Here is a 16,427-nt window from a genome sequence, read left to right on the forward strand (position 1 = left end):
TGCTCAAAGTGAAAGAAAATTACTACACTATAAAAAAAAAAAAACCACAAAAAGACACCGTTGCTGGTTATTTCAATGATCCTTAGAGAAACAGATTTGTGTGCATCAAGAACTCTTACCTCCAGGTCCTTTCTTTTTACTTTTCTTAGTTTTCTTCCTTTTCGAAAGTTCAGCAAATGCTTCAGCAGCTTTTTGAAGTTTGGTAACAAAATATTCAATGTCATCCAAAATATGGTTCAGAATTTGCTATGGGAGAAAAGAAAAGTAACAGTTTCTCTGTAGAACCTATAGCAGAAATACTCAGAAATCAAAATTACTACACTGACATCAACAGCTTCCTTCAGAACAAAGTCCATGCTTGAACATTGCGTATTTAGACTCGTTATATTCTTAATTTTACACACCTGAAAAGTATTTTAAAAAAACTTAGGGCCATGGGAAGTTTTTTAAAATATAAGCACCACGATTTTTAAATTCAGTTGGGAATTATGTAATTTGTTCACACATTACATTTCTTTCACAACACATGAAAAAATTGTGTAGCCCAGCATTTTCCTAAACAATATGACTTCATAATCCTAGTAGAAAGTATTAAGATGTTTGCTGAATGTCAGAATGTGAGTTTTATAGAAGTACTCTTTGAAGGATTGTTTTCAAAGAACAAGTAGAAGAGAATGAAGGAGCCCCTGGGGAAAATGTATATACATCAGAAAAAAACATGATTTCCTCAAGACCTTTGGATGTTGCGGAAGGCAACATCAGAGTAGAAAAGTAGAAAGTTAGAACTGACAAATGGGGCAATATTTGCTACTGCGTACATCATAAGACCTGCCAAATGTTGCTGCTTATAGGCAACATCAGAAAGGACCATATGTTCATTTTCCAGATATTGCACATATCTAGGACCCACTAAATTAATGGAAATTTGTTTACCCTTACCTAGTTTTCTGAATTTGGTCTACCAAATAAAATCATTATTTGTATTTCTAGCTCTTCACAGCAGAAAACTTTGCATCAACATTCAGTACTTTTGTTTTCCTTTTCTTCTTTTTAAAGAAAACAAATGAGAAAAAGAACTACCGCCTATTCATTTTTAGGTCTACCATGCAAACACAGGCTGCCTAGAAAGCTGTCCTTCAGAACTGAATTTCCCATGTGGAAAGAGCCTTCCCATGAACTAAAGCTGCAAAATTTCACAGACATTAAGCAATATCGCTTGCAGTTTCTCACTTACAACATCTCTGTCAATCCTGGCTGCTATCATCTCTGCTGTTTCTTCATGGTCATGGTATTGCCTATGTTTTTCAACTGCAGAAAAGGGAAGAAGTGAATAAGACATCCATCTACTTATAAAGCTTACGTTTGAAACCATACTACCATGAGAAAAAGGTGGACAATGTATCTACCATTCACTTCGCAAGGACTCCACACAACCTGAAAATCTTGCACCCTAATGCCTGATCCTGCCATATCTCACAAGAAAAAAAAAAAAAGCTTAGCTGTATGCTTTCAGTCAGCTTAGATGCACAGAGGAAGTTAACCACAGAAGTATGTTACCAGGGTCTAAATCAAAATATTACAGCAGGAAATGGCAATTAAAATTACAACATAATCAGAAATTATCCCAGTTTGCAAAACATGCTTGCTGAAAGGTACTCTAGCAGAAATAAGCAAGAAGGAAGAGTGTAGACAAATTTGATGTAGAAGGTAATAAGCAAAGAGGGATGTGGAAATTTGGACAGAGAGACCAAGTCTGGCAACACAGAAATGGGACGTAATGATGTGATAAAACAAGTATTTCCAAATACCAATGGACAGAGACAGTGACTTTGATACTCAAACAACAAGGGTTAACATTTTGAGAAAGGATAAGTTTTGCTTTTGTTAACAGGTGGGATTTTATTAAATATATTTTAGGAAAGATCCACATGAATGGAATAAAAGGAACTGCAGGAACACAAGTCCACAAGTGGCCTGGCAAGACAGATCACTTGACAAACTAATGAAACTTTGCTGAAGTTGAGCAGTGGTCAAACAGAAGAACAAACTAGCATTTACTCAAGAGAGATGTAATACTGTAGATTAGTAGACAAAAACATTCTTAACATTACAGGTTTCTCTGAACATTTTTAGTTTAGTTTAGTTGTTTTCTTTGCATAGCTGTGTACTTAATTGAGTGATACAGTTTAATAAACCAAAAATAAAAAAGACTCCATGGTTAATGACTTCTAATTATAAAATGTTAGTATCTATTATAAAAAAGAAACAAACCAAACCAAACCTGAACCAAAAAAGACCTCACCTTAACCAAGATTATTTCCTTAGTACAGTCTGTTTTACCGTAGGAATTTTATTGTTTCTAAAGAATATTTTTTTCAAAGAAATCTGATCAAAATAAAAATTTTCCACTAGAGATTAAAAAAACAAGCAAACAAAACAAAAAAAACCCAAACCCAGCCAAACAAAAAAATCCAAACCCACCAGAAATGCTACAGTATTCCTTGGTTAGGGCTTAAAACAAAACCAAAACAAAAACCCACCAAAACTGAAAAGCAACTAGCTTAGCCATACAGGCCATTATAAAGATAAATATAAAATAAATAATGTTGATCTCTAGCCACCTTTTAATCTGTGATTATCTTTTTGAATTGTCTGAAATTTCTGGCCTACACTCTCTTTGTTACTAAAGCAAGCATCATTAAATTACTAGAGTTATGTCAGTACTGATTACTGTGAACGTTACTACATTCACAAAAAAGCCCAGGTTAAAATCGGTAGCCCACACTCTCACCCAGCAAAACAGCTCAACACAAGTAAAAGAAGCTCTGAACAGAATTTCAGATAGTGGGTAAATGCAAGTAAATGACAAGTCAGATTATGACAGTCAAGTCTTATTCCTGAGATCAGGCAACAGTAGCTTGGGGCATTTCAAACTACACTGGGAGAATAATCCTGTCTGCTCTCAGCAAGGACAGAGGAGTGACCTCGTACAACTATTTCTGTATCTGGATTCAACTACTGTAATCTTTATGAAAGTGGTCTTTCCAAATTATTTTCTTACCAAGGATCACAAAAAATCTGCTGCTAGAACAACAGTGTGTTACCGTGCTTGAGGCAGCGGGCCCCCAGAAATACTCACACTCCCCCTGTTCCGCAGCCCACGCAGACCATGCCGCCACACGGCTTCTCACGTCCACCTGGGTGATGGTCCCTGGTGGCACAGGGGCAGGCGCCCGTGGCGGTGGAGGGATGGCATTGTCAGCTTTGGATATCATCCTAGAGGAAGAGAAGAAGGCTGTACAAGGACCTCTTCTACTGTTGAACATACTATGGACTTGCAAGTAAGCAGTAATCAAGACCATTCAATATCTAATATATTTGTGCCCTTGATGCTATACGTCTGTTGGCTATCTCATTTCTGTATTAATCTTCTCTGAACAAACCACATTTTCTTACTAGCAGAGAAGTTTTTGCTACTAGGGAAACAAGGAGTCTTCAGCACCATTAGGCAGGCAGGCAGGAAGATTATTCAATCTTCAGTTGCTGTTTTATTTAACATCTTTAGATGCCAAAGCCTTTTATCAGAATCTTACTTATTTGGAGTTATGGAGCATTTATGTTTTTAACTTAAATTCTGAACTACTTGACCCATACGCAGAACTGAGACATGAAATGCTATTCTCTTGCAACTGGTATTGATGTCAGCTGTTCCCATCACTAAGGTGGAATCAGGAAAGGTAAGAATGGTGCTATAAGACCATGAGATAATTATTAAAGCAAGTCCTCTATATGTGGTTTTGGAAGTATATCATCAAGAAGCAATAAAGAGGAAAAAACAGCAGGCAGACTTGAAAAGCTTCTGAAGGCTGTAACACTATTTGGTGATCCTATACAGCGCCAAGAAGTCAGGTTTTTACCTCAGGGTTTCAAGTCTTTTCTTTTGTTTCCCACTCTTGCTGTCACTGATCGCACTTTCAATGTCTTCATGAATAAAGCTAGCCTAAAGAGACAGAAGCAGAAACCATCCAGGATCAGCCATCTCTCCTCATGCACTTGTTTTTTTAGGGCATCTTTAGATTCCAGGATCTCTTACCAAATCCCATTTATTTAAAAGTTCTGGCATAGATTATTTAACACATAGAATTAACAGAATGAAACAACACACAATGCTATTGTCTGGGAGTCGGTATTTTTGTCACTGTTCCAATCTCAAGCATTATCATCAAATGAGTATGTCATCTAGACACTAAATTTGTCTGAACAGCTGCAATTATCTCAAGTCAACCATTTTTGAATAAGCTATTTTTTCTCCTCCGCGTACATAATTTTGTTTTTCTCAGACATGTTAGGGGAAAGGCATACTATAAAAAACTCTACTATAGATAGTAGCAGAAAAATTACTGTAGATAGTAGCAGCATAAAGGATTAGAAACGTAACTTGTAGTGATACAGTTTCCTTTAGGAATAGCCTCCAATTTCTCTTTGATTTAATGGATTATTTTTTCAGAATGTTTCCTAAACTGTAGGTTCCTGCCTCTTCATAACTGCAGTCTGCCTCCACCAGTGGTCCACAAGTGAAATTTTGATGCATGTCTAAGGGATAATTTTAATAGATCTTGCGTTAAATAGGTCATGGCTTCTCATAGGATTTAGAATGCTCTGTTACATATCTTCAGCTGACAAATTAATTTCCTACACAGGCTGTCAAAGCCCAAATCTGTCAGTGTCTGGCTCAGTCTACAAGGTCCACACCTTTCTTGGCCCCCTCATGGTGGAGAAGTATGTAACTTTTTGGGAGGAATATGTAACCTGCTGGGACCAGAAGACTGTTGAATTTAGGATCTAATGGGATTAAGGGACTTCTCGGTCTATAATGAATTGCACTCCAGAATATGGACAAAGGATACATTCAGGTTAAAGAATTAATAGAAAAAACTTAAGGGGGTTTGAAGAACTTAAATCCAGAAGAATTCAATTAATCATATTCTTGATGTTTATTTAACAATTTTTTGTTTAGAAAATATCGAATGCCCTCTGTATTACTGATTTTCACTAATTTTTTACTGGTGAGGCTCCTGAGATTCATGATAACTTCCAAACAAAAGCAGGAAAAAGGCAAAGGAGAAAAACCTAACCTTTCAAAAACAGCCAAGTCTCATGGGTAAGGAACAAAACCTAGGGTACGGTCACAGACTCAAACAATACCTCAGAAGAAAAGGGAGATCCTGGACTTCCAAGTCATGCTTACATGCTCTGCATTTTTATTTGAACACAGAGGAACAACTTCAAAAGATGAAAGTTTGAAGAAAAGAGACCACCTCTACACCTTGGGAAGCTGGGTCCAACCAGACCTCAACAAAGACCCCTGCATTATTTAACATAATGCAATCTGAACTTCTCACAGGAACCCAGTTTCCATTGAAACAGCAAATTCTGTGCAATGAATCACACAATTAGCCAGTCATCTTCACACCACTGTCACTGTACCAATTTCAAAACAGTTGCAGAATGTGATTAGCAATTTGTTGTTTTAAGACAATGATATGAACTACTACACAGGAATTAAAAAATCCTCATGAAATTATCAATTGGAATTAAAGAAATAGCAATTATAGATAGTAACTCACAGAAATTAAAATTTATAACCCTGGAAATAAAGAAGTGTTACAGAATACATTAAAAAAATATTTACGCTTGAAGGAAATATTTTAGTCAGAGATGAACAATCTCTTTCCTTGTTTTGTCCCTCCTGAAAGTAATATTTTCCTTTTCATTATCTATCCAGCAGAGCAGAGATGCAGAGAGGAGAGAATGTAGAGAAGGCTTTATTGCTCAGTGACAAAAAGAGCAGAAAAAGGGGAAAGACTAGGTAAGACTTGGGACTCAGATGAATTTTTTACAGATTGTAAGATAAATTTGAGATAACTAAAACTATTTTACACCACTTTCCTTCAGAAGTGTGAATGTAAACCATATACATACTCCAGAGCTTTACTATTTGCAAACCTAAGGGAACAGCTACAGAGCCCAAGAATCAATATTTACAGTAACAACATATTCGCACATGCACTAAAGACTCAGCTGACATACAGGACTACTCTCTTGCAAGACATGCTACGCTACGTTTATTAACATACTATAAGTAGTGTTGATATCATAAATGCATTAAACTTAAAGCATATTTATAAAAATAAAAGAAGATAATTCTTTTCTATGAATCAGCTAATTTGATTTTATCCACTGCACTTGACAATTCACAAAATTTCCCCTATTTAAATAAAGTGATAGCAGATCTCCATTACTACCTTACCTTAATCTCATCACATTGGAAAAGATGCAAATCGGGCTTGTTTTGGGTTGGTTCTTTACATATTAATGCAAGAATTGAATTGTAATTGCATGCATTCATCACTGCTTGGCAATGCTGAATTGTGCTTAAAGGAAAATTCTCCAGTTCATTCTGCCGGAAGAGAGAAAAAAAAAAGCAACAAACAAAACACCACCTTACTATACAGTGTCAGAATCTCAGAAAGGCTGCATGAGTTAAAAAGGGAAAGTGATAATAAGCTGATTAAAATACTGAATCTCACATACATAATTTTTTCTGCCCATTCCCTTTTTGTCTCTCTCTCTCTTTCTCTCTGAAAATGAGACTGCCATTCAGAGATCTTACCTTTGATTCCAAGTCCACCAAACTGACAGCTTTGTCATCCACTTGAAGAATCATATCTTGAGTCCACACTTTGCCTTTGGCATCCAGCAATTTCAGCTTCCTTATTCCATCATCTACTGTAATCATTGCCTCTTTTCGGTCCAGAACAAAGGTGGTCAAGTGCTAGTGAATGGGACATACATTTTAAAAAAATAATTGTAATTTTCCCTATTGCTCAGCAGTATCAGTATTCAAATTTCCAGGAAATAGCAACACAAATTATTAATGAATGGAAGAGCCTTTGTATATGACGGATCCCACCAATAAGCTATGAGAGGTTATTTAGTCCATAATGTCATTTTAAGTCAACTGATCTTTGTAACTCACTGTTTGTCATCCTCTGTCTGGTCCTCACTACTGTAAGTGGTCAGATTTGAAAGCATATGCTGACATCTTTCAGATAGCAAAGACAGAATTAAACCCTGAGTATTTAATTAGCTTTCTTGAGGTGTGAAAAATTTGTCTGCCTTGGCAAGCTGAATCCAGGAAGCATTGGCAGAAGGTTCCCAGAAACCCCCTGCCAATGTACCTCCACCACCACCCTGACCTGGAGTGTCCTGATCTCTTCCAGAGCTGCCAGCTAGCATGCTGATGGTAACCATGATGGGCTTGCATCTGACTGGCATACCTTATGGACAGCTAGTCTCTTCTTTTATGCAGATCAGAGTAGAAATGTAGTATACTAACTACTTTTGCTCATCATCAACTCGGAATATTCTCCAGATCCAATTAATGGTCTGGAAATTAAATATTACGTCACAGACGTTCACCTCAACCAGCTTCCCTATCATCATGGTTTTGACAATTTCTCTTTCAATATGTCAACCATGCAAGACAACCCACAAAATTATCTCATTTTATCCAGGCATAAATCCAGCTTTACATTCTTACTGAAGACCTAGTTGTACTCATATAAGCTGAACCAATTTTAATATATGCCTACACATCTATCTTCTAAATAACTTTTAAAAAAAATTAAGTGTGGCTTCTTCTATTACAGGATAACAGCACTTAGTAATGACAGACAAGACAGTAGATATAAGCTGCATATAATGAAAGTATTGAAAAGAAGTAAAGTGAAACAAAGTCTCCACCAGCTGCTCACACAGGAATGTTTAGACTCCAAATACAAGTACTAATTTTTATGCCTGTACAGTACCAAGACCATTATGAAGAAACCCAAGAAAAATACAGACAGACAATTAGAAACACCACAAACATTAATTTGCAAGCTGATCATAGGATAGAAGTACTTGAAATTAAGACCCTTCTGCATACGATCTTACAATTTACAGCTAATTTAAAAGCCATCAAAAAGCTGAGAATCTATGGTATTTGCAAGACTGGCTTAACCCATGACAGTGGCCTAATGGCAGTGGGAGAAAGTTTGTGCCAAGGACTACAGAATGCAGAGGCACTGCATCCAAAAGTGCTTAACAGGCTACATATGGGTACCCAGGATTACTTTGCTGAATATTTTAAATATATCTGCTCCTGGATAAAATATGACAGCAGCATACAGTAATTCTGCAAAGCAGCTTAAGATGGGATGTAATGTGGTTTGCACTTCACACTGGGGAAGAATCTGCACAAGCAGAATATATTTGTTTATCTACTGCAGAGTAGATTAACTGGGGCTTTTAGGGGTTAATGCTCAGCTCTTTCCAAACACTCTGTCACCTCTGCTGATTATAACTGATCAAAGTATTCATTTTAAATATCATCCAGTGTGACTCACGAACAGCACAGGGTTTTTCAGCTCTGCCTCATCCTCGCAACAAGCCAGGTTCAGAGACGGGGCAGCATAACACGTTGAACTGATATCCCACTGACAAGCGCTGTCCCTTTGCCAAACTACACACAACTTTGCTTACATTCTTCTGCATCAAAATTTCAGCTCATTATGGCAAAGCTATAGAATTTGAGACATTTCAGTGTAATCTGTTCTGAAGTGACCTCGGGCTGGCAGGATATTTTGGAAGATGTATATGCCCTCAAGCCCATGTATCCTCAAAAATCACATAGGCAAAAATAACTGCATGTAACCAAAAGCTGTAATTGATATATCGCTCCTCATCTCACCTCTACGTGGTACTGGGAAGTTTCAGATATGCTGCTGGCACTGTCTCGTGCATAGTTCTTTCTTTGTTCTAAAGATGAGAGGAAAAGAAAGAATAATTACTCATTCAACTTCTTATCATGCTGTTTTGAATACTTCTTAGAGACACTTAAAACTAATTGTATATATGAAAACAGAAGATGAGCTGCTGATAATTTCTGTATTTCAACAGAATAAAACCTTCACCCCACAGTCCAGCACAAGGATCATACTTACGTCAACCATGTTAAGAGAGACCTAGTGAGTGTAAACAAAAGCGAGTTATCTTGTCACAGTGAGTCAGGACACCCGAGGGGAGCTGTGCTCTGGCTGAAAATGCTTCATTGGGAAGCCTGATTATTAAAATCACTGGCTTGACACTTTAGTAGCAACAAGTTAACGAGCATCAGGCTTACTGAATTTGTATGAATGCATTTGAAAGCATAAGTATTTTCTGATATACATGTTAAATCTACAAAAACTGCAAAACCACACACAAACCAGACTGACTCATCCTTTATTTCTTCCTAAAGTATTCAATTTGATTAATTACTAATGTAGAAATATGCATGGAAAGGGGTAAAAAAAAAATACACACCAAATATCTCTACATACAAATATTTTTCAGCTGAACAAAATACAATGCTGCAAAATCAGAAACATCATTTGCCTTTTACTCCATACAACAGATTAATACTAATCCAGGAGAGGAGAGGAGGGAAGGGACAATACAAGACGAAGACACAGCACACACCCACACAACAAAATAATGAATTCAGATGAATATTGAAGAAAACTTTTCAAATTTAGTGGAAAAAATCTGACTGCAACATTTGGAGGGTTTTTCTCTTTTTTTGCCATAACTTCTTAAGGGCTCAATCCAGAACACCAGGAGCTCTGCCCAAGGAAGGAAGTCACTAAGAGACTTGGCCAAGAGAGGTCTAAGGAAACTCTGCAAGTAGGCAATTCTTTTCTCTCCATTTCATTAAATAACTTGATTTCTTATCTTCAAGTAAGTTAGGTGGTTTGATTTTGTTCAGAATGAAAGTACCTGACGTACATACAAAATCCATCAATTTCATCATATTCTCAGTACTTGGGGAGAAAATAAAAGTGTGTGATTCTGTTGACAGGAAAGATAAGATACTTCTTGCAAATTAAAAAAATGCTGACTACTACCAAGCACATGATCGGTGACATACAGAGATCTGCAGTGAGGACACTGTAAAAGCCACACTGTAAAAGGCTCTTTTGTGACCAAGGTTCATTCAGACTGGAATTTTGTATGCTGACAGATACAGCAGTGTCCTCATTTTCAGGTGTCACTTGTAGAAGTATGTGTCACCTTTTATCATCATGCCCATTCATCTCTCCAGTTCTCAGTGACTTTCAGGAAAGACAATACAGTTTCTGAAATCCCCCCTCTTGAAGCCCCCTCCCATGATGACAAACACAACTCAGGCAACAGAGCCACCCTGATACTGTACAGCAGCTACTCAGTTTGCTTTGGCAATCAGACAAATTCAAGAACTCCATGGATTATCAGAATTTTTAACTAGGTGTGTGAATATTTTAAAACAGATGTCTTAATTTAATTATCCATTATTCTGAAATGCCAGGGCAGAGGATCTGCATTGATTACAACTGTAACTACTATTTCTGCTTTTGCAGCATGTTACTTCAAGCTTTTTTGTTGGGTTTTTTAACCACAATAGACACACACATGCACACCCCAACAAAACAGTCAGTAAAGCAGTACTGTCTGATTTGCTACCTTTCTTTTTTTGTTTGGATGATGATCTGAAGAAGTAAAGTCCATCTGTTCCTAACAAAACAAGGGAATTAAAAAGCAATATCTAGTTTAACCCCATAGAATTATTTGCATCTCCAAGTGGATCACTTAACAATCTTCTGTTATGGACTGTAAATTACAGTTAAATGCTGCCCAGTAAGAATATGCTTTAAAAAAAGTCACTTGTTTTAATTAACAATTCATCAAATATTCAGCTTTGACTGTTACTATCTTTTTTTAAGGTGAACATAAGTATTATCTTTTAACAATACACTGTAAGGTTTATAAATCCTGCAAACAATAACAGTTGGGGTTGTTTTAAATAAATAAAGAAATCGTGGCATATGTAGAGGCTCCAAAGGAATTAAGAAGCGGTGAGCAACTTTTGCAAGAGATTCCTTGCTGTGCTTTACAGAAATTTTGTCCTGTGGTAAGACAGGATATCCAAAACCATTCGTAGCACTGATTAACACATCCTCTTCCACAGAGCAGCATAACACTCACAATAGACAAGACCACAAGGTTTTCAACACACTTTGTGAGAACAATAGTGTTTATACAAGAGATAGAGCTTTCTGAATGCTAATAAAAGCTGTGGTTGCCTACACATGAGAGACAAGGAGAGTCCCTAAAGTTCTACATTGTTAATTACAACAGGACAGTAATAAGAATTAAAAAAAAAAAAAAAAATTCCAATTAGCAAAAGTAAATCCGTGTTTGTGTTAATAAACAAAAAGTATGGTCACCACAACAACTGACAGTCCACACTGAGTTCAGCAATGATTCCCATTTACCTATATTTCTTTACTGTGGGTAGAATGAGTATTAGAACCTGCTAGAGATCCAAGTTATGAGAGAAGAGATTTCAGTTGGAAGGGACCTACAACTATCATCTAGTCCAGCTCGCTGACCACTTCAGTGCTGATCAAAAGTTAAAGCATATTATTAAGGGCAATGTCCAAATGCTTCTTAAACACTAACAGGCATGGGATATCGACCACTGGTTTTTGTTATCCTATAGGCCCTTCTACCAAAACCACCATGTCTACCATACCACTGGTATGTCACTTATGCAGAACTGGAGACTTCCCTTTCTGGGAGTCCAAGAAAGTGATGCAATCTAAACTCTGCAGTGAAGCATGCAAAGTAGAACTGAGAAGACTTCCAAGTCTTGTTGCAGTTACAGACCAAAGCCAAAAGAAGGAAGGGTACCTCACAGGCTCCTAATTGCTGCTCAGTGCTGCAAGATTTAATGTGGTTTTGGATGAGCTAAAAAGTAGCCTATAGAACCTGTGAATGTTGTCAACACTGCTATAGAGGAGCTGGAGGTAGATACTTGGGTAACTGCTCTATTCTGAAATTATTCACCCTTCAAAATACATCTTCTAGTAAGTACCTGAGCACGAGGCAAAACTCTTGCTTTTCCTCAACCTTTGTATTTCAACCCTTTCACAACTTAATAGTTAGAAAGTGTGTATCCTTTCCCATACAGGGTCAACCCAGCTGCTAATAATCCAGGCTCCCCAAGAGATAGTTTTTCTTGGCTGCCTGGCATAAATTGCACTGAAGGAAGAATGAATAAAGTCCCCCCACAATAATTTGAACATAACACAACGAAAAAAGAAAAAATATAAAAACCCACAACACAACTGGAATTTAGAACACATCTCCTTTCCCATGGTAGCTCAAAAGAAAATCTTGGCCTCTGCTTTCTCATAGTGCCTGGCTCACGTCCCAGATTCTACCTACAAACCTCTGCAAGTTCTCACCTTTCCCTCAGAAAGGAGGACAAAAATCATTTTGCACCTCCTCCTGCTGATGTGCTCCACTACCTTGAACTTCTAGCAAAACTGATATATGCCTGCATCCTTCTCTACCCAGATGACACAAGACTCTGCTGCTTCTTCCCACAACGCTTGTATGTTTCCACTTCCAAGTCAGATATATCCGAGCACATGACTCTCTCACTCTTTTTATCCATATACAGCTCCTTATTTTAATTCTTTTCCTACAGTGTTGCCCACTGACATTCTTCTGGAAATGTAGCTTCCATCTGCTCAACTCTTTCACAGATCAAAGTGGCTGATCATTATTCATCAATATTAATCTGACTGCTTTTACAGAAACCCTGAAAATGCCTCTTCACTTATTACATGATCTTCAAATGCAAGTAAAACAAGCAACAAAATTTGCTGACTTACTGAATGTACTGGGTCTGGATGGGATGGAGTTAATTGTCTTTACAGCAGCCTGTATGGTGCTGTGTTTTGCATTTGTGACCAAAACAGCGTTGATAACATTGAGATGTTTTAGCTGTTGCTGAACAGTGTCAAGGCCTTCTCTATTTCTCACTCTGCCTCCACAGCGAGTAGGCTGGGCATGCACAAGAAGGTGGGAGGGGACAGAGCTGGGACAGCTGGCCCCCACTGACCAAAGTGTAGTCCGTACTCTGTAATGTCATGCTCAGCAATCCAATCAATCCCAGCCTCTCATGGGTCCCTTCAGATGTGAAGAAAGTTAATTAAACTAAAGTGAAATTCTGCAACAGAGATTTCCAGATGGGATGCACAAAACTATCAAAGGATGAATAAAACTATCAAAACTATTGAGGTTTTTTTCTATTTACTCTACTTACTGCAGCTCTTACATCCAACACATAAAATACAGTGCAGCCTTAATACTACAGTTAGCTCAAACCAGCTGATGCACTGCACACAATTTACCTAAAGTGTTTTCCACTCTGAAAACAGAAACAATAAAAAAAAAGGATCATGGTAGAAGACATTTAAGTTAAATTCTTAGTCAGAATCTATAGCAAATGCAACCCAGAGGAACCCGAGTAAAATAAAATCTCTCACAAGGCAAGAGCAATAAACTTAAAAGCAGCACAGCATTTCACTCACAGGTCCTGACTGTAAGATCTACTAGCTACTAAACCTTTCAAAGGAACACAAATATCGATCCACAAAAACTAACACTCTTCCTGCTGTCTGAAGAAGAGAGATGTTACTGCTATTCATGTCTTTGTGAACTTATTGAATTCACCAATCATCAGGAATGAACCATTTTTCTGGTTTCAAAGAGATGTGAAAAGGTACTGATTTCATACCAATTTTGGGAGCAGCCAAGACACCAGGAAACAAAAAAATGACCTCTTGACCAAAGACTTTTAGCCAAGCCAAGAATATACTAGACAGTACATGATACAGACAAATAGGACTTGAGATTGCCATCACACATTCTCTTCCTTTTGCCCTGCCTACACACTGACAACTCTGTGCTCTACTCAGTTATTTCTATGAAGGACCATTTCACAGTTTGGAAAGGTAACTATTTCACAGTTTCAGACAGAAACACCAGTATGGCCCAAGGTCCCATGAGGCAGAGCTATGAATAGCACTTGACATAGATGAATGGAGAGTTCTCTCACCCATTTTCCAACTGGAAGAGGGTGCAGCCATATGGCAAATTAAAAAGCTGCTTAATAAACTCTACCATAGCCTGGCTCTGTGCTACTGTCCAGAAGACCACACAGAGAAATGTATCCCAGCAAGAGAAACCTAATTCTTTATCTAGGTAAGGAAACTTCTTACCAAAAGCAAAAGATCCCAGTCTGGGTCTTAACAGATGACCTGAAGCATGGGGGTGTCAGTTAGGGGTACAAAACGTTTAGGCACAGCAAATTTTCCATTCCTAAAAGCCTAAAACAGAAATGAGGGACCCCGATACCTAGGCTTCCACTGATGTCTTACAAATACTTGCACAGGCCAGATGTAATAAATGTTATCAGTGCTATGGTTATGATAGCACAAAGCAGGACAATGGCGGATCCCACCTTCCCCTTCCATAGCCAAATTGGAAAATGTCTGTACAGTGTACTAAGAGACTAAGCTCTAGAATCTGATGGCAATCCATGTGGAGATGGATTAAGATTCTCCCTCACAAGCTGTCCGAAGAATCTCGGAGTGACAGTATAAATTATTGTCACACACCATCAAGCAGAAAACCCCAATAATTTGTTTACTACTATATATTTGTGGTTTGCATTGGGCTGATTGCTGATATCCCTTTAAGAATGTATTGCAGCTGCTGGAAAAACTCAACTTGAGACTGAGAGAAAAGTGCAGGAGACATGTCCTACACATCCGGGTAGAAGAGCCAAAACTTGAGTTCAAAACAAATCTCAGTAAGAGAGGAGCAAACACTACCACTTTCAGAGATTTGTGTCACAAGCTTCTTCCTGATGGTTATGTGGAAACTAGCGATAAGAGAAAGTATATTGTTTATAAGTCAGTCGTCAGTTAAATTCATTCGAATATCAAAACAAAAGCATGTTACATGGATGGCTTCTTGTAATGAACTCGTTTACCCAGCCTATGATCTGCTCACAATTTCCTTGAATTTATTACACTACAGTTCTTGCTCTGAATGAGGCATTCGAGCAATGCAAAACTACATGTGCAATTTCACTGCTAGCACCTAGTCACAGCGACGAGAGAAAAACACCTAGTCTTTTCCGATACAGTGTGAAGACAATTTTAGTAACATCTTTCAATTCTGTGCCATATAATAATCTAACAATTTGGAGTGAACCACTAGCTCACTACTCCTGGGGAATGGGGCTGCTCCACTCTGTGCCACTCACTGGCAAACCCCCAGCACAGCCCTGGCTATTGGTGCCAACTGACGCTGCACGTCTCCCCACAAGCAGAGAGAGTTGCAGAAGACAGAGGGAGAAGCCAATGCTAGAACAACAGACAACAGCATGAGCCAAAATCAATTTCAGATGGAAAGATCATAAAGTAAATAATGAAATAAAACCACAAGAATGTGTAGAGGGCATCTTCCCTCCCAGTTTAGTGAGAGGTTTATAATGAAAATAGAAAACAGTTCGTTTCAGGAAGGAAATGAGTGAAAACAAAGGGATTATTTGACACATGAAAAAAAGCAGTTGCAAGGAAGTTTTTGCTATCAGATAACCACATCAGAGATAGCAATGGCTCCTGTCAAGTTTTTAACTGAACTGTCTGCAACACCTAAAACCACTCCAGCCTCCTCTCCCACTGGCACTGTGGTCAACCTTCTGCCTGATGACCAAAGGACTGAACAAACATGAATTACCTTAAGCACTGGATTCAACACATAAACTTCATGTCATGACATATATGTGTGTATGTACACACAAATATATATCCACACATTAATAATAATATGAATATTTATTATTACTTAATCTTTACTGTGCTTGAAAGAATTTGAGTTCAAGCTCAAGTGGTCACTTCGGAGCCCAGGTACCACCTTCACTTGTTGATACTCATGGATAGGTGCTTCAGTCCAAATGACATTCAAAAGTCTTCCAAGAAAAGGAAGTTTGCCATGGATGAAGCTTCCTGATAACATTACACTGTCACATTTTATCAAAACAGAAAAAGGTGGTGCATTTTAGTTTTACAGTAAAACTATATCATTTTCAACATACTATAAGTGAATCTATTAAATACATGAGCTTTATACATTTACATAAATAAAATATGTACATTTAATACACATCTACATAAGATAAAAAGAAATCTGGGACACCTCCAATCTGCTTTATGGCTTTCAGTCTCATGGATGTCAAATAACATACTTAAGTTAGCTATTAATTATAAATCAGTTATAAATAAAATATTTTATAATAAGCATTCTTAACACATTTTAACAATTCCAAAATCAACTGCTTCCCAAGCCCCTTGAGACAGCATGCACTAAAATCCCTAACAACACAAAGGAGGAAAAGACACAAGTGGGATGCAGCAGAATGGTAACCTGGTCGCTAAAATTAA

At 37.7% G+C, this 16,427-nt stretch overlaps 1 protein-coding gene across 1 annotated transcript in view; it reads right to left on the bottom strand.

The window, feature by feature from the left end:
- The window catches only part of EPS8 (epidermal growth factor receptor pathway substrate 8), a gene marked incomplete at its 5' end in the record, with an annotated part of 42,221 nt that extends 33,355 nt beyond the window's left edge, over positions 1 to 8,866 (bottom strand). The window contains 7 exons of the mRNA XM_010087416.1: positions 120 to 246; positions 1,235 to 1,308; positions 3,140 to 3,276; positions 3,918 to 4,000; positions 6,311 to 6,460; positions 6,674 to 6,835; positions 8,795 to 8,866. Coding sequence (XP_010085718.1) covers positions 120 to 246; positions 1,235 to 1,308; positions 3,140 to 3,276; positions 3,918 to 4,000; positions 6,311 to 6,460; positions 6,674 to 6,835; positions 8,795 to 8,866 — 805 coding nt within the window. The remainder of the gene's footprint in view (positions 1 to 119; positions 247 to 1,234; positions 1,309 to 3,139; positions 3,277 to 3,917; positions 4,001 to 6,310; positions 6,461 to 6,673; positions 6,836 to 8,794) is intronic.
- Between the last annotated feature and the right edge of the window lie 7,561 nt (positions 8,867 to 16,427).

The sequence above is a fragment of the Pterocles gutturalis genome, unplaced genomic scaffold, assembly GCF_000699245.1.
Source record: "Pterocles gutturalis isolate BGI_N339 unplaced genomic scaffold, ASM69924v1 scaffold8951, whole genome shotgun sequence".
NCBI classification, from domain to species: Eukaryota; Metazoa; Chordata; class Aves; order Pterocliformes; family Pteroclidae; genus Pterocles; species Pterocles gutturalis.